Source organism: Primulina tabacum, chromosome 12 (genome assembly GCF_025594145.1).
Source record: "Primulina tabacum isolate GXHZ01 chromosome 12, ASM2559414v2, whole genome shotgun sequence".
In the NCBI taxonomy this organism is placed as follows: domain Eukaryota; kingdom Viridiplantae; phylum Streptophyta; class Magnoliopsida; order Lamiales; family Gesneriaceae; genus Primulina; species Primulina tabacum.
Window position 1 is genome coordinate 36,853,910 of NC_134561.1, and position 24,394 is coordinate 36,878,303.

The 24,394-nt window shown below is 34.1% G+C and overlaps 3 protein-coding genes across 6 annotated transcripts; 1 reads left to right on the forward strand and 2 right to left on the reverse strand.

Annotated features, from left to right (window-relative positions):
- Positions 1–627: 627 nt before the first annotated feature.
- On the forward strand, positions 628–13,732 carry LOC142520578 (DExH-box ATP-dependent RNA helicase DExH3). Its single transcript, XM_075623622.1, has 19 exons — positions 628–1,143; positions 1,457–1,611; positions 3,704–3,791; positions 4,018–4,245; positions 4,743–4,838; positions 6,512–6,700; positions 6,800–6,959; positions 7,041–7,171; positions 7,435–7,602; positions 7,689–7,961; positions 9,000–9,194; positions 9,282–9,485; positions 9,596–9,665; positions 9,765–9,913; positions 11,275–11,580; positions 11,870–11,929; positions 12,032–12,184; positions 12,298–12,408; positions 12,578–13,732. Exons 1-19 carry the CDS (start codon positions 790–792, stop codon positions 13,040–13,042), a joined length of 3,555 nt encoding a protein of 1,184 aa, XP_075479737.1. The 5' UTR covers positions 628–789; the 3' UTR covers positions 13,043–13,732.
- Positions 13,733–14,408: 676 nt separating this feature from the next.
- LOC142520562 (uncharacterized) lies at positions 14,409–15,937 on the reverse strand. 3 transcript variants are annotated; one of them, XM_075623594.1, is made up of 4 exons: positions 15,631–15,936; positions 15,310–15,498; positions 15,153–15,212; positions 14,409–14,819 (listed from the first exon to the last, which is right to left on the reverse strand). In XM_075623594.1, exons 1-4 carry the CDS (start codon positions 15,874–15,876, stop codon positions 14,532–14,534), a joined length of 783 nt encoding a protein of 260 aa, XP_075479709.1. In that variant the 5' UTR covers positions 15,877–15,936; the 3' UTR covers positions 14,409–14,531. The 3 variants fall into 3 exon arrangements, with proteins under 3 accessions (XP_075479709.1, XP_075479710.1, XP_075479711.1); XM_075623595.1 differs by having other exon boundaries at positions 15,153–15,208; positions 15,306–15,498; XM_075623596.1 differs by having other exon boundaries at positions 14,731–14,819; positions 15,153–15,219; positions 15,306–15,498; positions 15,631–15,937.
- A 3,286-nt stretch (positions 15,938–19,223) lies between these two features.
- LOC142520561 (uncharacterized) lies at positions 19,224–22,882 on the reverse strand. Of its 2 annotated transcripts, none has more exons than XM_075623593.1 (10): positions 22,671–22,882; positions 22,477–22,546; positions 21,648–21,715; positions 21,303–21,364; positions 21,001–21,082; positions 20,685–20,918; positions 20,437–20,565; positions 20,292–20,353; positions 20,100–20,210; positions 19,224–19,458 (listed from the first exon to the last, which is right to left on the reverse strand). In XM_075623593.1, coding segments are annotated over exons 1-10 (870 nt in total). In that variant the 5' UTR covers positions 22,722–22,882; the 3' UTR covers positions 19,224–19,457. The 2 variants fall into 2 exon arrangements, with proteins under 2 accessions (XP_075479708.1, XP_075479707.1); XM_075623592.1 differs by having other exon boundaries at positions 19,224–19,464.
- Between the last annotated feature and the right edge of the window lie 1,512 nt (positions 22,883–24,394).

A 24,394-nucleotide genomic window follows, 5' to 3' on the forward strand; every position in this document is an offset into this window, starting at 1 on the left:
TCTTTAAAATATACATGATTCTCCACCAATTTTAATTGGAGAGAGCCTGTCTTTTTAGGTAGTCAAGGAGAGTGACTTAAAAGATGTGATTTTTACACATGTTTATTAAAATATGATAAAAAAATAACCTCACGTTTTGACTTAATCTAGATTTGAAATATATCTTTTTGTACAACATAACACCACTATGTCACATTTGGTTGAATATTTACGTAAATAATTATATATATATATTATATACAAGTCGAGTTTTTTACATAACACCTTATCACTGTACTATGTCACATTTGGTTGAATATTTACGTATATAATTATATATATATATATATTATATACGAGTCGAGTTTTTTCAAATTTTGGTCTAGCATGGGTCGCGTTTTTCATATTTGGGTCGAGTTTTTCATATTTTGGTCTAGTTTGAGTCGATTTTTCATATTTAAGTCAATGTTACTCATTTGGGTAGAGGTTCGAGGTGAAGTTTTGGAGTAGAATTTTATGCTAATTGAACATGAAGTGAAGTTTTATTTTAATTAATTTAAAATTTTTTTTACAGACAAAATAGTAAAATCAGACAAATTTTTTTCGATTAAGAACTTGAAAGATTCTCGATTACATCATTTATCAGTATAGATACCAATAACGAGTGAAAAGAAAGAGAGGGAGGTCGTCTTCTCCAGTCTCCACCTCCACCATAAACCCTAGCAAGATTTCTGATATGAGTACAATAACAATACCTAATGATGCAATGTTATTCGTTAATTTACTGCGTAAAATGTTGAATTCTCAACCATGATTTTCTCCTCGACGTTCATTCAGAAAAGTTTGAAATTCAAGCTTGGTGTCATGTCTATGGCGACTGGCACACACTCCCCCCCTCTTTTGGTTCGCGGGTTTTGCAACTTGCGTCCATGCGGTTTTCTTGCGCGAAAAGGCGTGTCCTTTGCTGCTATTTCTCCTGTTTTAATTGTATTGAGGCGGCATCGAAATGTTTCTTGTATTGCTACTGCTACTTGGTCCACTTCTTCTTCGTTTTCCTTCCCGTCTTATCAGCGGAGTTTGGGATACGGGAGGTCTGCTTACGATGAGTACCCGTCCGAGGAGGAATCCGACCGTGAATTCGGATCGTCTTCTAAGCAACAGTTGGTGGGTGATTTGACTTGTGTTACTTTTCTGGCGAGTTGGGTGCCTTTTGTATGATTAATAACTTATTCCTCCTTGAGAATGCAGAATGCTAGATGATTTTACTTCCTGTGCTCAATTTTTCGTCTGTGCATGTGTTTAACTTTGGAGATAACATGAGCATTGGACATGAAATCGGAGCTTTAATTGATTAAATATTGTGTTCCAAATTGGATTTTCTGCAAAAGGGATTCCTCTTTTCAGTGGGCTCAGTTGGCTAGGTATATATTTATCACGCGTTTTCAAGTATTTTCTGTTATTAATCTATTACTGTCAGGGTGATTCGACTCTTGATAATGTTGAAGAGTGGAGGTGGAAATTGACCATGCTTATGCGCAACAAAAGTGAGCAAGAAGTTGTGTCCAGGGATAAAAAAGATCGACGCGATTTTGAGCAGCTTTCAGCGTTGGCAATCAGAATGGGATTGCACAGGTACATCCGTACATGAAGTTTTGTGTGGGGCCTTTAGCTCCTAATCGTTATTACAACACAATCTGATTAGGGTTAATTAATTACATCGGAAAACGAGTTTAAATTTTCTTTACAACGAGACCAAAACATCTCTTCTATAATTTGAATACTAAAAATAGTATTTAATTCCATATCATAAAATATGTCCACACATAATCAAATCCAATCACGTACAAACAACTAATATCATCGGGACATGCCCCGGTATATAGATACATATACATATATACTGGGAAACGAAGCATAAAACCTCAACTCAAACTGTGACTCCCTCCAGAAGTACCCTTTCCGGCCTCCTGATATCCTGGAGTACCTGCCATTGTCCACACACAAAGACAACAACAGCCCCTCTTGGGGGTGAGCAAAGCTCCGTATGGAACAACCATCTTATATACCACAGATATCTAAACAATGATATATGATATGCAATGCATGTATGTCGTGGAGGTATCAGGTCAAATGCCCATCCACTGAGCACATGTCAGAATCAAACGAATCGCTATCAAATCAATGCTCGAGCTGGCACACCGGCCTCAATCAGGGATACTCGTATGATAGCGTCGACGAAGCGACATCAAATCCCAAATCTCAATCAATCGTTGGGGCCACAAATGTCTATGCTTTAAGGGTCATATAATACCAAACATAGCATTGTGTTCACAAACCCCAGAATCCAATCAAATCATATCAGGGTATCCAAGGATCATAGCTCAACGTGCATGTCATGTATCGATGTATGCATCAAACGATGTGTGTTAACAAAATATTTCTTTTATACATCGATATTCCAATCATAATGTCATGTATGCCACATCAAATCATCACATAAGACATATAGACATATATTCTCGTTCCAATCAATCAAATCAATCCAACATATATCATATAATACAGATACATGTCGTATGTTACCCGGTCGCAACATACATCAATTCTTCGTTCCAGTCGATGTAGCTTGAAGATATCAGTATAATAATCTATTTACATCAATAACATATTCATTTCAATCAATAACATCATTCAAATTCAATAATATAAGTTTCAAATATCTTTTGAAACTTTGAAAATTCATATCAAATTGAAATCATAACATAATTCAATTTCGACTTCAAAACTTAGTTTCTTGTCGGTTATTCTACCACATATATGAATCTCGACTTCAAATACATGCTATTCCAGCACTTCAATAATTAAAGGTGCTGAAATTAGAAGAAACTTACCTCAAAAGGAAGCTCTTGACGCGAGGATTCCGGATATATAATTTGTTTCAAGTTTGGACAACGTTTCGAGGTGATTTCGTACAAAAGAAATCGATTTCCAACTTATTCTCTCGAAAATTCAAAGGAAGAAGAAAGGATATGTATTGAAAATTCATCTTGATCACCCTTATATCGTGTTTTCCAGAAGTATGCGCGCATATGCGCGGCCTGTTCTGCCCGCGCGCGCGGTCCTGCGCAGGTGCGCGTCTTGTTCTGTCCGAAACGCTATTTTAGGTTCTGAATTAGCAAAAGTGGTAAACATGAAAGTTGTAGCTCTATGTCTTGGCTTTCATTTGCCACCGACCTCACTCAATTTGGATATTGTATGAGAGAGTTATGCTCATTCTCCCAAACTGTGTCAGTGTAGGAACTGCAACGTACACGATACACTTCGGGATGATTTTGCCCATATTTCCAAATGGATTTGGACAAAACTCAAAACATGAAAGTTTTAGTACTATGTATTAGCTTTCTAATGAAATTGGCCTCATGTCATTTGGACCAATACTCAGTTAATTATGCTAAAAACCGTAACATGTGTCACTTTTCTGTTGCGGTTCATCACACGTTTCAAATACATGTCAATTTCTAATACAATCTTTCATCCTCACCACCTATTTTCTCAATTTCATTGTCATGATATACATCATATACATAATCACATGACAATTTCATGAATTATCGATAATCAACATAGGATTTACGATAATACGATACACGGTCCTTACATTTTGCCTAACTTACGTTACTCTTTTATATTTCTTTGCGCTTGTTTATGATATCTCCATTTGCAGTGGTCGGTATGAAAAGGTAGTTGTATTTAGTAAACTCCCATTGCCAAAGTACAGATCAGATTTGGATGAGAAGCGACCTCAGAGGGAGGTATTATCTTAGTTGTATCAGCTCTCCCTATGTGTGTTGCATTATTCTAATCGTGTTGATCGTTGAATAGAAATGGATTTGTTCTATGTGGTTTTAATATTCATCAAGTTTACATTTGTAGCTATGATGAGTAATGTGTCTGGAAAATGCTTAAAATTTCTCAACTTTTGGTATAATTACCACATTTTTTTGTCTTGTTGATTTGGTCATTCCTACGTATCCGTAGGTGATGCTACCTATTGGGTTGCAAAGACGGGTAGAGTCTCATCTTAGGGCACACCTTTCTAGAAAGGCTATGATGAAGCAGGATACCTTTTTGACATCAAGTGCAGTCCGTAGCCTTTCACTCGATGGACTATATGAGCCCGAGGAATCGTCCACCCAAAATGTAATATCTGAGACTATTGTCAGACGAAGGAGCTTGCAAATGCATAATAAACAGCAAATCTGGCAAGTTAGTGTTTCACAGATGTAAATGACTATTATTAGTGCTGATTAATTTATGTGTTTATGGTGACCTCTTATACTCTATATGCCATAGTAGTTTTACTTATGAATTCACTTGTAGATTTTGATTGCAAATATCTGGATGTGACTTCTCTCCCTGTAGCCTGCTTTGTATCACGGTTCATATTTCCTGTGGATTCCAATATTTTCGATTTGCTGCTGAAAAAGGAACACTTGAAATGTTCTTGATCCTCTTCAATTTCTTGTGCTGGAGATTGAAATCTATACTGAGTGATGCAATCATGACTTTTTCCACCAGTAGCCAAATAACTAAATAATTAGGAGACATATTTGTAATCGAGTATGGCTGATGAGGTTTTCTGAAGATGGATATAAGCATGTATGATTGTTGAATTGCTTAATGAAGTATGTTACTTCTAAACATTTGAAAAATATGATTTTTTTCTTTTTTGATTTTAATGATTATTATTTTCTGTTTTAAAGGAGTCTCCAGAAGGCCAGAAGATGCAAGAATTTAGACGAAGCCTTCCATCGTATAAAGAGAAAGACTTGTTACTGAATGTCGTGTCCCAGAATCAGGTGTCATTGTACTGTTCAAATAATTATTCTCACAAAAATTCTCTTATGTTTTGTATTGTTCGACTCTTTTAATTCAAGTTTGTCATTTGAGTTTTATTGGAGGGATTACAAAGTTACTCCGAGTTTTGGTATCATCTTTATTTATCTATTGTGGTGGTACATTATTGCAGTGATGCGATGGTCTTTATTCAAGATATTTGAACAGTTTTGGTAGTCTCTGATAAATTATAGGATGGATTTTTCTTCTTCCTGTTTTCTTCTGTATTAGCATACAGATCCTAAGATATTGACTGCTAAATGAAAATAGGTAATGTTGGCAAGGCAACAAAAAAATCTGAAGTGGCTGCGACTAGGGGTGGGTATGGTACGGTACACTACGGTACCGTATACCATACCGTAAATATCGGTATGTAATTTTCCATACCGATACCGGAAATTCGGTATACCGCACATTCGGTATTCCGAATTTTCGATATGGAAAAAGTTCATACCGGATACCGTATCGACACCAAAAATTTTGTCGGTCTACCGGAAAAATGTTGGTATATCGAAAACATTTTCGGTATACAGACATTTTTCGGTATATCGGACTTAAATTTTTAAAAAAATAATAATAATAAATTATTTTCGGTATTTCGGTATATACGAAAAAAAATAATTCCGTACCGATACCGAAAATTTTGGTACGGTATGATACCGTACCGAAATTTTCGGTATATCGATTTTTTCGGTAATTTCGGTATTTTTTCGGTACGATTTTTCGGTATTTCGGTATTTTTTCCCACCCCTAAATGCGACGAACTATATAAATGCAAAATTATTGTTCATTAGGATTTTTGCCTGTAACTTCAGAATCTTGTAAGCTGAGGATACGAATAACTAAAAGTACCTGTGTGTAATTTTTTAATCACCGAACACATCCTTATAATCGTAGTTGACTACTGTTTTTCATTTTAGACATCCTTTTCTAGCTCAGCAACTCCAACAACCTTATACCAAAGACAGTAACCGTAGCCCGTAGGTGGTGGGAAAGTTGGTTGTGCAGGCACTGCTTTTGTGTTTTTTACTGTGATGTCTTGCATGTGAGGAGAAAGGTAATAGTTTCGATGGTCATGGCGGCATCACTACCATCACTGAAAAACTGGTACCTGGTATCAAACCTGTGCCAATGTTTTTCACTAATTGGATAAAGCTTCTGACCATGTCAAAGCTGGATGAAGGACCAGTTTTTTGGGTGTAGAAGTTTCTGAAATCAGGGTCAGTTATTTTTGCACAACTTTGTGATCGAATCACATAGGGAAATTGCATGCGAGTCATGCTATTTAACCCTAATACTAACAATTTGCAAAAAATTTGTGATCTAATATTTATAGCTAAGATGTTTTTCCCTAGCATCTATATTCCACAATTCGTCTATCTTCAGTGGTTTTATTTTTTTTTTGTCATTTCAAGTTCTCGTTGGTTGAGAGCCCACTCTATAGGGGAAAAGTGCTGGTTATGTTTATTAATTTACTGCACAGAACTTTCATGTGTTTGGAAACTGATAATTCTGAGTTAAGTTAGTTTTGTGTGATAAAAGGTTTGCCTTATTTTTATTTTATTATTTAATCAGCTATAAGGAACTTCGAAGAAATTTTATGTATGAAGACCTTGACTGACATTATGTTTGTCAGGTGGTAGTTGTCTCTGGTGAAACTGGCTGCGGAAAAACTACACAACTCCCTCAGTACATCTTAGAGTCAGAAATTGATGCTGTTCGGGGAGCTGCATGCAGTATTATCTGCACCCAACCAAGAAGAATATCTGCTATTGCGGTGGCCGAAAGGGTTGCAGCCGAGCGTGGTGAGAAGATAGGAGAATCTGTAAGTCTTTTTCCTATTGCTGCTTAACATTATTCTTTTGATAAGTTCTCTAATGGATATATAGCAAACACCTTATTTACTGGGCTATACTGTTTGAAGGTTGGTTACAAAGTGCGGCTGGAGGGAATGAGGGGTAGAGATACTCGTCTCCTTTTTTGTACTACCGGAATCCTTTTAAGGAGATTATTGGTTGACAGAAATTTGAGAGGTGTAACTCATGTTGTCATTGATGAGATTCATGAGCGCGGAATGAATGAAGGTATGTCATTGGTAACAGATTGTTTTAATTTTTTTGTTTCCTGCATTCTTTGCTTTTAGTATTATCTGCCTTTCATTGCAGACTTCCTTCTAATTGTCCTGAAGGATCTTCTTCCTCGTCGACCTGAGCTGAGACTGATTTTGATGAGTGCAACCCTAAATGCTGATCTTTTCTCTTCCTATTTTGGTGGTGCTCCTATGATTCACATTCCGGTAGGTTCGAACAACTCTAGTTTACTTTATTGCATGATGTCATACTCTGCATGATCTTAATGCCCCTTAAATGGGAAATTATAAAAGTTTGAAAATGCTTGATTTAAAACGTCCTCCTCCTGTTTGTGTAGATCTTATGTTCTCTTCCTCATTGTGATTTTACCAACTTGTAATTTGCTGCCTTCTTTCTTTACTTGTTACCTCTTGTACAATCGATCCAATTGATCATTCTGTTTTCATTGCAATTTGGGCCTTATAACCAGGGATTTACGTATCCTGTTCGGAGTCATTTCCTGGAAAGTATTCTAGAAATTACTGACTACAGGTTGACGCCATATAATCAAATTGATAATTATGGTCAAGAAAAGATGTGGAAAATGCAGAAGCAAGCACTTAAGAAGAGGAAAACTCAGATAGCTTCAGCCGTTGAGGTAAAAGTTTTGTACAATCATTTTTTGGCTGTTTATTTTGTATCTTAAATTTTATTATTTAATTTTCTTCATCCTTGAAATTTCAGGAAGCTCTTATTGCTGCTGATTTTAAGGAGCATAATTATAGAATTCGGGAGTCTCTCTCTTGCTGGAATCCAGATTCTGTTGGCTTTAATCTCATCGAGCATGTGCTTTGTCATATTTGTTGCAACGAAAGGCCTGGGGCTGTGCTGGTATTTATGACTGGTTGGGATGACATAAATTCTTTGAAAGATCAGCTTCAAGCTCATCCACTTTTTGGAGATCCGAGCAGAGTTCTATTGCTTGCTTGCCATGGTTCCATGGCCAGTGCAGAGCAGGTGAATTGGGCTTTTTTTACTTTCCCATTTGCTAATCTTTAGTGACAGATTTTCAAATTATCTGAAAGGTCAGCATGCATGTTGGTATAATTTTTTTCTTTGGGGCGTTTGACAATTTATACTTTGCCACTTTCAACATTGCTATGTTTTCATTACTCAGTAGCTGCCAAGTTACATAAAAGTATAATTTCATATTTGAATTCCAGTTGATGAAATGCTAATCTCACTCTTAAAGTTTGATGTTCGCTAGGGTAGTTTATATGGCATTGTGTAATATTGGTACAACCTCTTTTTAGTGTTTTGTTTCCCCCACTGCATAAAAGTTGCATATAACACATTTTGAATTTAATATATTTGGAGATCCGAGCAGAGTTCTATTGCTTACACGCCATGGTTCCATGGCCAGTGCAGAGCAGGCGCATTGGGCTTTTTTTACTTTCTCATTTGCTAATCTTTAGTGAGATTTTCAAATTATCTGAAAGGTCGGTATGCATGTTGGTATAATTTTTTTCTCTGGGGCGTTTGACAATTTATACTTTGCCACTTTCAACATCGCCATGCTTTCATTACGCAGTAGCTGCCAAGTTACGTAAAAGTATAATTTCATATTTGAATTCTAGTTGATGAAATGATAATCTCACTCTTAAAATATGATGTTTGCTAGGGTAGTTTATATGGCAGTATAGTGTAATATTGGTAAAACCTCTTTGCAGTGTTTTGTTTCTCCCACTGCATAAAAGTTGCGCATACAACACATTTTGAATTGAATATATTTCTAGAGTATCTGCTTTAAGATTAATGAGGGAAATTGTACATTCATATAAGGCACCTATTCATAGACTGATGCAAAGTTTATTAGGACCCACTGTGGAACAGGAAAAATAATTGTTATAGTAAATTGCTACATGAGTGTGATCTAGAGGCCTATCTTCTTACCTATTTCTTCAGAGAACACGCTGATAGGAAGCTCCTCTCCCCCTATCAATAATTTTTTGTTACACTTTAATCAATTTTTTCCTTTTTTCAACCGGAAAACAGAAATTGATTTTTGAAAAACCCGAGGATGGGGTTCGGAAGATTGTTCTTGCAACAAACATAGCAGAAACAAGTATCACCATAAATGATGTAGTTTATGTTATTGATTGTGGTAAAGCTAAGGAGACATCTTATGATGCGATAAATAACACTCCATGTTTGCTTCCTTCATGGATCTCAAAGGCTTCTGCTCGCCAAGTAAGATTTTGTTAAATATTTGAACTTCATCAGACAATATTGGATAATTCATCTTTGCAAAGTGTTTCTAATCTTACTTTAAATCAGAGGAAAGGCAGAGCAGGTCGTGTACAACCAGGCGAGTGCTTCCATCTTTACCCTAGATGTGTGTATGATGCATTTGCGGATTATCAACTGCCAGAACTTCTGAGAACTCCTTTACAGTCTCTCTGCTTGCAAATCAAGAGTCTACAACCTGGAAGTATTTCAGACTTCCTATCTAAAGCCTTACAACCACCTGAACCTTTATCTGTAAGCTAAATGAAATTCATAAATAACATGCGACTCACACTATCATCCATTGCCTTTGCATTCAATTACGCTCGGTCTTCCATTATTGGCTTATCTTCTCTGAGTCTCAGGTCCAAAATGCCATCCAGTATTTAAAGATAATTGGCGCTTTAGATGAAAATGAAAACCTTACAGAACTAGGTAACTATCAAACTCTGATATATTTTCCTCGACTATTTGTAAGTTTTGAAAGAATATTCAAAGTGATAAATTAACAATGATACATTGGTTTACTTCCAGGACGCAACCTGTCCATGCTTCCAGTTGAGCCAAAGCTTGGGAAAATGCTCATATATGGTGCTATTTTCAATTGCTTAGATCCAATAATGACAATTGTTGCTGGCTTAAGTGTCAGAGATCCATTCTTGATGCCATTTGATAAGAAGGATGTAAGTTATATAAAACTTTACGTGCAACATTTGTTGTCTGAACGGTTTTTATGATTAGGGGGTGAATGGCTTTCGACCTACCTACTACATTAAAATCAAATATCATTGGACCAAAGGACAAAAACTGAACTTATACTTCTAGGATATTTTGGGAAAATAACCAAAAAACCATTGACTAAAAGTTTTATCTAACGCACCCATTTTACTAAATTTTTATGTCAAAAGGTCTATTTGGTTAAAAGGGAGAATTTTCTTTCAAGAACATTTAACATATAATTGTTTAGTATGATACAAATTTTAATAGAAAGTTATATTTGAAATAAAGTTTTAATATTTTATTAATTTAAATATAAAAGTATTTTTGTTTTATTCCAAGAAATAAAATGTTTGAGATGATTATGTATATCTATATATCATTATTAAGTATTTATTTCAAATCTAAAAATACTTATATTTAGTTTATATTTATCTTATATATTTTAAATGAACTTATTAAACATTATTTTAAAAGTTTAATTTAATTAAAAACTAAATTATTTTCGTTTGTGAATGTTAATTGTTTCCAGTTCAGTGCCTTTAAATGTGTTAGGTTAGGTGTAAATATACGAACTGCAACACTGGAAGGGTTTATGTATATGGGCCAGTTGAGTGCCTTAAATATTGATTTTACTATCTCCACTGTAGTATCTCTTGTTTTAAGTCTTAGGCATTTGGACTTAATATGATGGGAAATAAATGGGAATTAGTCTTATTACTTGTTCTCTTGGAGGACTAGGTTCTTTAGTGGGAGTGAGTCTGTTGTCTTCGTAGTCTGAAGGACTATACTGTTACTGTGGGGAATTGTTTTCCTTTTATTTGAATATACTCTCAATATATAATTTAATAGCCGTCCATTGATCTGCAAGCATCCCCCAGAAATTGACTGCGAACTTCCAACATTAGCACAAGTATTTTATGATGCATTGGATTTTGCTTAATATTAGCCAATCCTGAATCCTTGTTTCTGTGGATTCATTGTTTATTTATATTTCACATGTCAATACTGAAAATAAAGATTGATGCCTGCCAAATGATTTGTTCCATCATGCTTGTCACCTGTGCCGTCGAACTTATCTTTTCATGCTGCATGATATTTTCTCCTCTCTCATTAATCTGGTATAGAATGTCAAAATGATGTTTTTCCTATTCAATGTAAATATGTCTTGGTTTCCTGGCAATCTGTTATTTAATTTTTATTCTAGTGGACATCCTTTACACCCTTATCCTATATGCTTCCTCTTCAAGGATCACTTTCCATTACTTAAGAATTTTCTCCAAGGTTGAAAAAATTACCTTCAGTGATTTATTTTCATGTACCTCAGCTGGCTGAGTCCGCGAAGGCGCAGTTTTCTGCACGTGACTACAGTGATCATCTATGTCTGGTTAGGGCTTATGACGGTTGGAAAGATGCTGAAAAGGAGCGATCTGGATATGAGTACTGTTGGAGAAATTTTCTTTCTGCACAGACTCTAAAAGCCATTGATTCCCTTAGAAAGCAGTTTTTTTATCTTCTTAAAGACACCGGTTTAATTGAAAGTGAGGAGAGTTGCAACTCTTGGAGTGGTGATGAACATATCATCCGTGCAGTTATATGTGCTGGCCTGTTCCCTTCAGTAAGCTTTGTAGTGGTGAGTTACTCGGCCATATATTGTATTCTCTATTTTGTTTACTGTGGTTCAGGCCTCGATTCTCTTCCCTTAAAATTTGGTACCTACTTGGTAAATGGATGCACAATTTTCTTCCACACATTATTTCTTCTGAAATAAGGTCTTAATGTAAGCACAAGAAGTTATTTTCTTGTTGAAATTGTTTTGAACCATATTGTTTCAGTACGACGGATTCTAACATTCCTTGATACTATTAGACTGGCTTTTCATTGTCCATATTGTGGAAACTTATCGAAATATGTTTATACAGAAAAAGGAGAAGTCGATATTATTAAAAACAATGGACGATGGTGCAGTTCTTATGCATTCGGTGAGATACTAGAGCTACTTTTCAAATGCTTTGGTGAAAATATGGTTTTTATGATTATGTTTTGTGTTCATCATGGTTGAAGCATCTTTCTTTTCTGGTCAGAATTCTGTGAATGCCCAGGAAAGCAAAATTCCATTCCCGTGGCTTGTTTTCAATGAAAAAGTAAAAGTGAATGCAGTGTTCCTTCGTGATTCAACTGGAATATCTGATTCAGCAGTTCTCTTATTCGGAGGAAATATCTGCAGAGGGGAATTAGTAAAGTTTATTTTTCCCTCGTCCCCTGAAATTGCAATTTTGTTTCCTGTAGTTCTTTGCCTTTGAAGCCAACACATTGTAGTAAATCTTTCCTTTTTCCCGATATTTGATAGAACGGACATATCAAAATGCTGGATGGATATCTGGAGTTTTTCATGAAGCCTGAGTTGGCTGATACATATCTGAGATTGAATAGCGAGCTCGATGAATTTGTGCAGAAAAAGGTTAAATATTTTAGTTCACCTGTTGCAGCAAATTGTTTGAATCCTTGTCTGTATTCACTTTCCATTGGTTAGCTTATTTTATGTTGTGAGCTAAAGGCGTGGATTGATGTGCTTTTACATAATTTTCTTTGTTCGGGGCCCAATTGTTTTTCCCTTTTTGCTTATGCAGCTTTTGAATAAAAAATTGGACATACAGAGTTATAATGAACTTCTATCAGCGGTGGGATTATTGGTCTCGGAGGACAAGTGTGAAGGAAGATTTGTGTTTGGGCGTCAGATTTCAGCACCGTCCAAAAAGAAATCAAAAGAAACTCGAGATTTAGGAAGTGGTGGTGGTGATAATGCAAAATCTCACCTCCAAACCTTACTTAGTCGGGCTGGACATCAGTCACCCACCTACAGGACTGCCCAACTAAAAGACAACAGGTTCAGATCCACTGTTCTATTCAATGGACTGGATTTTGTTGGCCAGCCTTGCGGTAGCAAGAAAGAGGCAGAAAAAGATGCTGCCGCTGAGGCTCTGAGATGGCTCACTGGTGAGAGCCAATCATCTCAAGAGACTGTAGATTATATGTCTACCCTTCTGAAGAAAAGCAAGAAGAAACAACAGACTTCTGCTACAAGGTGGAGGTAATTTTTTGGAAACCATTTCGGTACACTTGAATCATCAGCATCTCACACCTAGAAATGCATGATCGCCGTGCACTGATTGACCATTGGATATATATGCTCTAAGACCGGAGTGCTACGAGTAAGTTTCACGCAATTTCAGATCCCAATTGGGAAGATGAAACACCATTGTTGGAAGGAGAACCTGTATTTGATTGTTTGCATGGAGTGATACTAGCAAGTTTGGCCACTGCACCTGCACCATCAATCTGCTATCAAAGCGAATTGTACTTGCCAAGTGAGAACAAAATACTGAGGTGACTTGAAAATATTTCAAGCATTTTTCAAGCAGAGAAAGTCCAGCCACCTGCTGGATTGCCTAGTGATTTCTACCTTCATTTTTGCAGGTACTCTTTTCATTTTAAAATATTTTTAGCTACGAAGGAAACTGCTGTATATTTTTACACAGTACACATTAATCTACCAAATGTGGTAGTCTGCCTAGGGTAGAGAAAATGTACACTGTGGTCTACTTGTGTTATTTAGAGTACTGGGTTGAAAATTGAGTGGTACATCTTAAAAAAGCAGCTATTTTGGCATAGTACTTGGAGTTTGGTTCGAGTATACTCTGAATTATCAATGTGTACAAAATAGCATTTACTGTGTATAATTTGTAACATTGGTGTTAATAAGATTAAAGTACTGAATTAAATCATTACTGGAGCAATATATGTTCTTTGATATTAAAATAACATGTAATTATCAAATTGATAATCGAGTAGTTTGCGGTCCAATATAATTTTGATCCATATATTATATCAAGGGAACTGATCCTATAAATTTTTGTTTGAAACAACGAAATCGATAGGATTCGATGTGGAAAAGAAAATTTCAAACATAGATGGTAAATTATATTAATATTGTGTGTATTTTGTTATTATTGTTCGTACTAAAGTTTGAATTTATAGGATATTTATTTAAAATTTTACCCTGTAGAAGATATCCAAACAATTCCATATTTTTTTTTTATTAAACAATTTAATAGATTTGATATTTATTAACTCAAATATAACCTAATTTTTTCAAAAGAAAATACTGTAAACGAGAGGGTTGATTAGATAACTTCACTCTGACATTTATACCAAAAGAGAATGATCTTATGAGGTGCATGGATGGAGTTGTATATTATTAACATACTGATATAGAACAAAGGAGAAACGAAATCAACCAATCAAGAAAAATTAATCAATGCAAGCAGATACCCGAGATGATTTATCGTTCATCTGACACTAATATCTCAAATATAAGATGGGATTTCGATAAGACCCAATTATAAACAAATTACAACAAATCATTCTGGCCAAAAAAAAAAAAAACAATGCAAGAAGATAGAAAAAAAGCTTTAACCATAAAAGTATATGCATTTAAGAAGCTTCGACCTCGAGTTGGATGGATGACATGGAAGTAAAATAGAAGCCCTTATGAATTAGGATACGAATACTATATATGAACTACTAGGTGATGACTTGTTTACAACGAACCCAAAATGCAGTACCACCACTTCTTCCACGAGCAACAGCTATTTCCTCATCCACATAGAACCAAATGAAAAAAGGGTCCTTAGTGTTCGGCTCCCTCTCATCTTTCCCTTTGAAACTGATCTCAAACGGGTTTAAAGGTCCAATCTTGATTCGAATCCGCTCGAATATGAATGCCAGTATTCGGTTTTTCCATGATATTCTACCTTCAAACGTCAAGCACCCCAGAGCCCCAAGATACACTCCATTTTCAATCCTCTTTCCCTATAATACATGCACCAATGTAATCGAACATTAGCCATATCGCGTAAATGGTGTAAAAATTCGTGCGTCGGAGGTACAATTAATGGTTTGTGATCATATAGGAATATCTAACATAATCCAGTGACTTCATGTTTCATATACTATACCTTTTCATATCTGTCTGTCATCATATAATGACTTGGTTCTATCAACAACACACTAGACACAGTTCGATGTATCGAAATGTAAACGAATGATCCATTGCAAAATAATCTTACCACCTTACAAACATTTCAAATCCTCTGTTTCCAATGAAATTAAATATGATTGCTACAGAAAAAGGAAGTAGCTTACAGCTGCATCAAACCTCTGAATGGCTGTAATGGGGAAATATTTACCGCTTTCCAATCCTTTCTGCAAACTATGGTCACCCATTATTGTATGAACAAAATTAAAGCATACAAAAGGCAATGGAACGATATTTTATCAAGAAAATTCAACGCAAACTTGCTTCTGCAGTAAACACAAGCATCCAAGTTCTCCCAGGTGATTCGTTTCCTCCGAGTGTTTCAAGAAAAACCGAGGGATCGAATTTCGCCTTTTCGATCTCCGAAAAGGCAGACAGAACTTCTTTGGCTGGGACTTTTTTTGTTTTCGCCGCATTTTTAAGCACTTTCACTGACACTTCAGCGAGTAACTCCTGCGCTACGACCGAAAACATGCAGACTATTAAGTAAATTAAAATACAGGAAAAAATTAATTAAAGCATACAAATATTTTATTCACGGAGTAAATGATATACTGAGAAGTATATTCACTTAATTATCGATACCTTGGTGGGATTTTCTTGATCTTCTTGAACAACCGATGGTATGGCGGAATCAGGAGCAGCTCTAGTACCGATCTTGGGCGTAGAAATTTTTGGAGGAGTTTTGATTCCGAGGAGAGAAGGAAATGAAGTGAAATCGGAAAAGGGTACGCAAATTTGTTGGATTTGAAGATTCCGGGTTGAAGAAAATCTAAGAGAAGATTGAATTCGACGTGTAGCGGGAACCGCGGACGGAGAAGCAGCAGCCATTTTTGGTGGCAAACTGAGGAACTCGCAGACTTATCCGCCACACTTCTAATTTCATTTTCTTTCTTTTAGCTCTCTTTAAATTATTCATTATAATCCCTAAGCTCGATTAATTATTATTTTTTAAAAAAACATATATTTTTTTATGTATAACTTTGTAATTCAATATAGTTTAAATACAAAAACACTCGTGAGAAGGTCTCATGAGTCAATTTTATGAGACATATATTCTATTTATGATATATTTAATTAATCTCTCAATATGTATATCTCAAACTTACAATTTTCTACATTTGTCATTGAAACATGTAAGTAAATATAATTTTTCTTATCTTTTTTCTAATGAAAATAGACATTCCATCAAGAGCATATAGATTACATATGTTCTTTTGTAATTTTTTTAATATTTTATTTACAGTATAATTTGATCAATTTGATTTATTTTAATTTTATTCATAAAAAGAGAAATTTATTAGAAATTAAAAACAATGAGAATTACTTTATAATTTTAAATTAAATTTATGAGATAATCTTTATAATTATTTAACAAAAATAATCTTTATAATAAATATAAATTATTAAATATTTGTTAGATATTAAAATTTTTACAGCTAAGTGTTACATATTATTTATTAAAAACTATTTGAAAATATTTATCTAACGCTCATTGCAAAGAGTCGAGAAGATTGACTTTGCAACTAATGTTGTAGCCACTCCACTCAACTCAGAGCTTTGGGGCTTTAATCAGCTGTCAGCATACCAGTTGAAGCTGATCAACAGACGAAGTCTAGCTATGTTGAGATGTTGGATGATTAAAGTGAAGCTTAATCATCAGCAATATACCGCCGCTTAATTGTCATATAAGATCATATAGATGATCAATGCGGTTCAACATCAGCTGAGTCCAGTTTAATTCAGCTCAACCAGTTTGGCAACACAGAAATCATGTCCAAGGCAGTTAGCTGTTTGTCTAGCAAAGAGACTCAAGATCATTGCAGCTCTTCAAGAGTTCAAGGCAACCAGTTGTTGGTATATTCAGTTCTGTCATACATAAACTGATTGAAATTTGATGTTGTTTAAAATATGCTATTGTAGTAGCAATTTTCCCTTATAACTGATGATGTACTTAAATGTATAATAAAAAGAGATCTATTTGATTAAATAAATATCATGTTTATTCAATCGTGTTTCTATGGGATTGAACTGATACCTCCATACTTCTTGTCTAAACTGCTTAAATGATTCAAGCTACTAAAATTTGGCGTAGATAATTATTTTTAAAAAAGACTTTTTAATTCAGTTAGTGAGGGGGAACTTTCTTTCCGTTGAACTGAAAAATGTTTTTAAAACTCGTTTTTTAATTCAGTTAGTGAGGGGGAGCTTTCTTTCCCTCGAACTGAAAAATGGTTTTAAATTCAGTTAGTGAGGGAGGACAACTGAAATATCAAGAGCAGTTCAACTGATTGTCCAGTTGATAGGTGGTACAGCAGAAGACCTTCAGAAGCACGGCCAATTGATGAAGTGTTCGACTGATGAAGAGCCCAACTTATCAGTTCAACTGAATCTGTGAAATCAGTTCAGCTGACGAGTCAACTGATTTCACCTCACCAACTGACAAGTTGAAAGCATCACTTTGGAATCAATCAGTTTGCAGAACACGACAAGCTTATCAAAAGTGGAATCCAGCTGCGCACATTAAGGAAAAACAACTGTACTATCAATAGTACAATAACGGACGTTGCAGCAAATCTTAAAAAAAAAATTCCAGAATGGCTGTCGGAAAAGTCGAGACACATATTTTAAGGAACACATCAAACTGCAACGAACACATGTGATGAGTCTTGATGTACGGTCACATTGCTGCTATAAATATAGATCAAGACCATCAACAAAGAAAAAAGAGTGTGGAAAAACAAAAGAAATGACACCCTTATTGCATATCAGCTTACAAAGAAGCAATCAGCCCAGTCGAGAGAATAATTCAAATTATATCAGCTTAGTATAGAAGCTTATTTCCTTCAATGTGTGAGAACACCTTTCGGGTTGTTTTCAGATATCAGTTCTCACACACACACACACCACCACTCAAATACAGTCTTGCACAAAGACGTAAAATTTGTGTATGTAGTCTTTGACACACAAACGTTAAACAAGTGTTAGCTGGAATGTGATGCTTTCAGTCTGACTAAGAGTTCAATTAGGCAGTGGGTAAGTCCTAAGCTGGGTGGGTTTGTACAAGGTGTTGTATAAAAATATCATGTGTATTAACTGTTTAATTGTGTTTTAAACTGATTTGATCAGTTCAACTGATATCAGTGCAGCTAAGTCCATAGCTGAACTGATAGAAGCCAGAACTGATTCCCTATATTTTAGTCGATCAGTTTACACAAGTCATTAGACTTTAAAATCTTTCAATTTTTCCTAACGAAAGATTATTTCGAGTGTTTTCTGCTTAATTTGAAACCGAACTCGATTTAATTCATCGGTGTATACATTCTTAGAACACGAACTATTGCAGCTTATTGAGAATATTGTGTTTGAAGCACCCTTGTAAGTGCCCGAACCGATCCCTTCATATATATAAATATGTGACTTTATATATGAATTTTCATTTATTTTTTATTAATTGTTTGTTTTAAATGTGTCTACTTATATCCTTATTCATATTTTAAATATGTGTAATTATTATTATTATTATTATTATTATTATTATTATTGTGTCTTTTATGGCTACCAACATTACAACATTTTACTTTTTATCCAAAGACTTAATTTTTTTATGTAAATTAAATTAATTAAATTTTAGAAACAACTCATTGTTAAATTTTGAATTTTATTTAGTGTCTTATTAATTGTTTTTTTTATGTCCGCTTAATTAATTTGTATATTAATTATTTGATTTGTCATCACATTTTATCTTATTTCCATTTATTATTTTAAAATAAAGCTAAAATTTATGTGTTTGAATAAAAGCCAAACACATCACAAAAAATAGCAAGACTTATGTGAGACGATTTTACGGATTAAAAACATCATAAATAAGAGTAGGTCTTCTGAGAGACGATCTCATAGATTCGACTCAGTCCATAACTACAGTGAAAATAATATTTTTGACATAAAAATTAATATTTTTTCATAAATGAGTTGAAAATACGACTAACAAAATTGATCGCGGTCTTCTAAGAGTTTTTGTGCATAAAATAATATAATTTCTGTTTTTAGAATGTGAATAATACAAAGTGTAATGTAAACAATATTGACCAATGACAGACAAATGTGGTTATTACACTAATTTCTTTGTATGCATACACCAAGCTCAAAACGAAGGATGAAAAGCCAAAAATTTAGACTGATCAAACACAACCTCATGGATTAAAACGAAAACCAGTACGCAGTACTTTTACAAATGGTATTAAAAACTTGGATTATTTTTAAGTATATTAACATACGGAAAAATGAGTTGTGGGCAAACAAGAACATTTTAAGCAGCAGTCACGAGATAAATCGGCAGATCGAACAAGCCGGTGTGGATGCGCGCGCAATACTACTTAACTTATCTTCGCTGCATTGTTCCCTTGTTGTCTTCTATTCCTTGCACGAAAACGGATTTTTAGAACCGAAAAGGGAAATTTCCAAAGCAGGATTCCAACAGTTTTCCACACCATACTCACTCACTCGTTATCGGTATGTACTACACAAGTTTGTAAGACATGATTTTTCTCCTCAGGTGCAAAGATGAAGAAAAAGAAAAAATTTCTTAGTCTATAGTGCCAAAATGAGAATATACCACAAGATGTCTTTATTTGAAAGCTGCCGATAACAGCGTCTACATTTGAATTTCATATATATGAACACATAAATACGAACAGCAAGTGAATCTTCCAATGATGTATATCCACAATTCGGCTCACGAAACAGGTAATTCAGTACCAGCATTTCGATTCAACTATCATAATGGTAGCAGTCTAATACCTAGAGGGCTCAAAGAGATTTTTATCAATGGCATTTTGGTTAATTCATGATGAAAAGTAAGGAAATTGTTTTTAAAAAAATATATATATATTATCGGAGTAACAAAGGTGGATTTAAGTTAAGATGGATGGAAAATGGTAAATGCAGTGTCAGCGCAAACAACACAGTATGAGTAGAAAATGGTATGGTTAAACTTCATTGGCAAAATAAATTTAGGCATATATATTAGTTACAAAAATTTCAGTTCATCTTACCAGCTTTCTCGGGGAAGGCTGCGACTGTAAAGAGGAAGCTCAAAGAGAAATGTTGCTTTGAACCATGATGGCAAATTGCCGTACAACGAGGGGGGAAGTAAAATGAGAGGACTGCACAAAAAATTACATAATGATCATCTCTTTCATTACAAAAATTTACAGCAAAAGAGGGTAAGGAACGGGAACACAGACCTCGTAGTTCTTTTGTAGTGTATGTATGCAGATACATTTCCGTACTTTTTGTCCGCTGATTCCTATAGATGCAAACTTTGAGTACAGATGCATGTTCAAACGTGCAATAACAGTTGATTACAAGTAAACAAACTAAATTAGCAACCTCGAGAAGTGGTAAGCCACTGAGAAAAAGGAGCAGTAAGGTAAGAAATATTGGGCCAGAGATGACAAGCCATTCAGCATTTTTTAGCACTGGTGTTGCAGCAACAAAAATACCCCACCAGAGAAGTATCTGAGCACAAAATGAAAAAAAAAAATAGATGGTGAAAGAAAAATCCTAGAAAATGAACGGCAAATATCACGTTCATATTTCATTATGCCCGAAGCGACAGAGACGAATCTAAAGTAAACCTCGCCAAAATAGTTCGGGTGACGGGAATATTTCCAGAGCCCAGCATTGCACCATTTTCCCCTGTTCTCTTGAGCGTTTTTGAATAACAACTTCTGTTGGTCGGAGGTTGCTTCAACAAAAATTCCTATAGACCACATGATCCACCCTATTATGTCCCGGGCTTGAACTGAAGGATTTCGATCACTTGCATTAACAATTGTAACAGGTAAACTCACAGTCCACACCCAGACAGCCTGCAAAAGAGCAACTAAGGAGATTAACGGGGGAAGATGTTACCATTAGGTGCTCTTTTCATATTTAAACAATCAAAGGAACCTGGAAAATCCAAAAAGCTGCCAATTTTCCTAAATTAGTGCGCATTTCATCAAAGCGTCGATCCTCTCCCCACCGGAGTATCCTAACACAAATAATCGCAAACTGAATTCAGAATAAAGGTAAAAAAATAACAAGAAATTAAAATTCCTGAACTGGCGAGGATATGAGAAATAAATAGTTATGCCTAATTGGTGTCACATGAATAATTTGAACTATTCCAAACCCCATTCAAGAGACCATTCTTTCTAAGAAAGATATAAGCATCTTCTAAATATTCAGGAGAACAATTATAAGAGTAGGACCTCATCAGAAGAAACAAGCCGAGACGAAGTCCCCAGATGATTACAAACAAGGACAAAACCACCTGAAAATAGAACTTAATAATTCAACCAATAAGAGAAACAAGAAAACGAAGATCAAGCAACGCCAGGAAAATTTAATACACATTTGATGTCATTGTATTATACAAAGTTCTTTTCCAAATAAAGATTAAGTAGTGAATAGCAATTATCATTTGATACATCTCTGACGAGATATAATTCAAAATAGTAAATATAACCGGGATGCTTCTAATTTTTCTGCATCTCACAAAATAATGTTGACACAAAGAAGAGATCAAAATGAAAAGTTCGAACAGAGTTGATCACCTGGCGAAAGTGCCATGATCCTTTCGCGACCAAGGTCAATACAGCAAGAATGACAAAATTTGTGCTACCTGTAACAGAAAAGTATAAAGAATATCTACAGAAAGACAAATAACACCAAACACTTCCGTAAAACAGATGAACAATTATATAAGGAGTCTTACTTTCTTCAAATACGAACTTCACAGAGTTCATAACTAGTCACCACAATTCTTTATCAATAACAAAAACATTTGGCCCTTGCTCTGTTTATTACAATTCTTCATTTTCCATCCTCAAATTGAAACCAGAGATTTACCATTTATTCACATTCTTTTCTCTCGAAACATATTTTCCATCATGTTCACATTTCACAATATTATAAGTACTTTAGTTCATCTTTCCAACAAATTCAAATAGTATTTTGTTTACATTGTATTTTAACTAAAAACACAATATTTCACAATCTTAAACTGATATGTATCAATTTCTCCAGTTACATCAAAATTCTGTCATTTATATCCTATTCTATATCTTTGAAAACTATTTCCACAGGAAACATAAAATGCTACCAAACAAAGCATAAGTTTTCAAGTGTAACGTCAGTTTGGAAAAAGCAGACAAGCTTAATAAAGTACTTTACTTCGGGCATACGGCACGATTATTATAACTATGTCTTTCAGAGAAAAAAGTCGAAAGAAGATTTAACGTCAAGATCAAAACTTAATATAGGAGGCATTTTCAGAATTATCAAGATTTATGAAAATAATACTTCATATTATGTAATAAAACTGATAAAATCATATTATACACCCAAGAACAATCATAATGCTTAAAAGGTGGATTAAAATACCAGCAAAGTCAGTGACTTTATCAATTTTGAGAAGGGCTGTGATTATGAAGAACAAAAACTGATAGCCCACCTGCAAAAACAACAAAAATCAACTATCTTCAGCATCCCCCCAACAAAAACAGAATATATATTCGTGCAAAACACGAAAATAGTGAGTTTTTTTTAGATTATGAAGAATAAGTTTTTTTGCACACAGTGACAATGGCAGTAAGAGCCAAGAAATGGGAGTCGATAACGGTTCCCATCGAGCAATTCTTCGAGTAGCCAAATCCAAATGAAGCTTTGAGACTGATGTGAACTGTAGATTGGTTTTTTGTTTTCTTGTTTTGAAATCTGACTCGTCAATTGTCGAGAAAGCGAGAATTTTCTTTGTAGGGAACAATGTGCGGTTGAAGTTAAAGGCGATGCTGCACTTGTATCCACCTAGTATTTGTTTTACTTGAAATTTCTTTTCTTTCTTTCTTTCACCATGGATTTTGTATTTTTTAAAATCAATTTTTTAATATAGTAATAAATTCTTTTATTTTATATATATATATATATATATATATATATATATATATATATATATATATATATATATTCTGTTATATTAAGGTTGAGCACATGATAGTAACCACCTAGGAAGACACCAATTTTTTCTTCCAATTTTACCCTTATATAATACTAATATTACACTTTTGTTTTTTATTTTTTGTTTTTGTTTTTGTTTTTGTTTTTTTTTAAATTTCAACACACACTTTTTATTTTTATTTTTTTATTTCAACAATTCAAATATCAATTTAGTCATCCATAGATTGTCAAATTACAGTTTAGTTCATCGATAATGATAAAAAAATATTTGTACACATACGCATCGCGTGTGCATAGTAACTAGTATATATTATGATTTTTGTATTTGATTCGAGTTTTATAATAATTAAAAATAAAAAAATGTATATTTTGATTATTCTTATCATACTTAATCAATTTATTCCAGGATGTTTTTTGAATCAAGCTTAGTATAAATTAATAATATTTTTATATGTAATAAAATACAAAATTAAGGCAAAAACTTATATAAGACGGTCTCACGAGTCGTATTTTATGAGACATATATCTTATTTGATTCATCCATGAAAAAGTATTACCTTTTATACTAAAAGTATTACTTTTTATTGTGAATATCGATAGAATTGACCCTCGTCTCACATATTAACATTCGTGAGACCAGAACTACTCTAAAATTAATTATATGCTAGTAAGGCTTTATTATATGTTTTTTGAGTTTCTGTTTCTATTTTTATTTTTAATTATTTTTTTTTAGTTGATGATTTTTGTAATTTTGAGGCATATTTTGAGAAATAAGAATTAATAAATATGGAGAGACCAACGAGAATTCTATTACTCATTAGTAATTTAGTAGTTTAATTTGTCTGACTGAATGTGAATATGCCAAGTCTCATTATTTTACATTTTTCCCCCTCAGTTGTCATTCAATTCATTGACATAATTATATTTAAATTAGAACTGTCAATTATAAAATTCTTTTATTTTATATATATGTTATAACAATGCTAAAGTATATACTAAGATTTTTTTATAAATTTATTATATAAAATTATAAAGTAAAAAAGTAATTGAACCAAATTTTATCATCTATTACAAATCTACATGTCAGATTTCTTTTCTATGACCCACACGTGTTGGGCGATCGAGTTTGTTTCAATGGGTACTCGGGCTAGGTCCAAATTTTTTTTAAAAAAAAAATTATGTATAAATTTTATATAATTTTAAAATAATATAATGTTAGTCCGATATATCAGAATAAAATATTAAAATTTTTTAAAGTTTTAAATTTTAATCTGCGCGAAATTATATTTCTGTCTCCACCACTGGACTAGCTGTTAGCTGCAGATATAACCAGATCATCTGTGCA

Excerpts from the sequence above, each read along its gene's own strand:
- LOC142520578 (XM_075623622.1), top strand. The coding sequence starts at position 790 with ATGATTTTCTCCTCGACGTTCATTCAGAAAAGTTTGAAATTCAAGCTT. Across the intron at positions 4,839-6,511 it reads ATGTCGTGTCCCAGAATCAG|GTGGTAGTTGTCTCTGGTGA; the intron begins GTGTCATTGTAC and ends TATGTTTGTCAG. Across the intron at positions 9,666-9,764 it reads TGAAAACCTTACAGAACTAG|GACGCAACCTGTCCATGCTT; the intron begins GTAACTATCAAA and ends GTTTACTTCCAG.
- LOC142520562 (XM_075623594.1), bottom strand. The coding sequence starts at position 15,876 with ATGGCTGCTGCTTCTCCGTCCGCGGTTCCCGCTACACGTCGAATTCAA. Across the intron at positions 15,213-15,309 it reads TGCTTGTGTTTACTGCAGAA|AAAGGATTGGAAAGCGGTAA; the intron begins GCAAGTTTGCGT and ends CATAGTTTGCAG. Across the intron at positions 14,820-15,152 it reads TTCAGAGGTTTGATGCAGCT|GGAAAGAGGATTGAAAATGG; the intron begins GTAAGCTACTTC and ends CATGTATTATAG.
- LOC142520561 (XM_075623592.1), bottom strand. The coding sequence starts at position 22,721 with ATGGGAACCGTTATCGACTCCCATTTCTTGGCTCTTACTGCCATTGTC. Across the intron at positions 20,919-21,000 it reads CAGCTTTTTGGATTTTCCAG|GCTGTCTGGGTGTGGACTGT; the intron begins GTTCCTTTGATT and ends GCTCTTTTGCAG. Across the intron at positions 20,354-20,436 it reads GTGGCTTACCACTTCTCGAG|GAATCAGCGGACAAAAAGTA; the intron begins GTTGCTAATTTA and ends TTGCATCTATAG.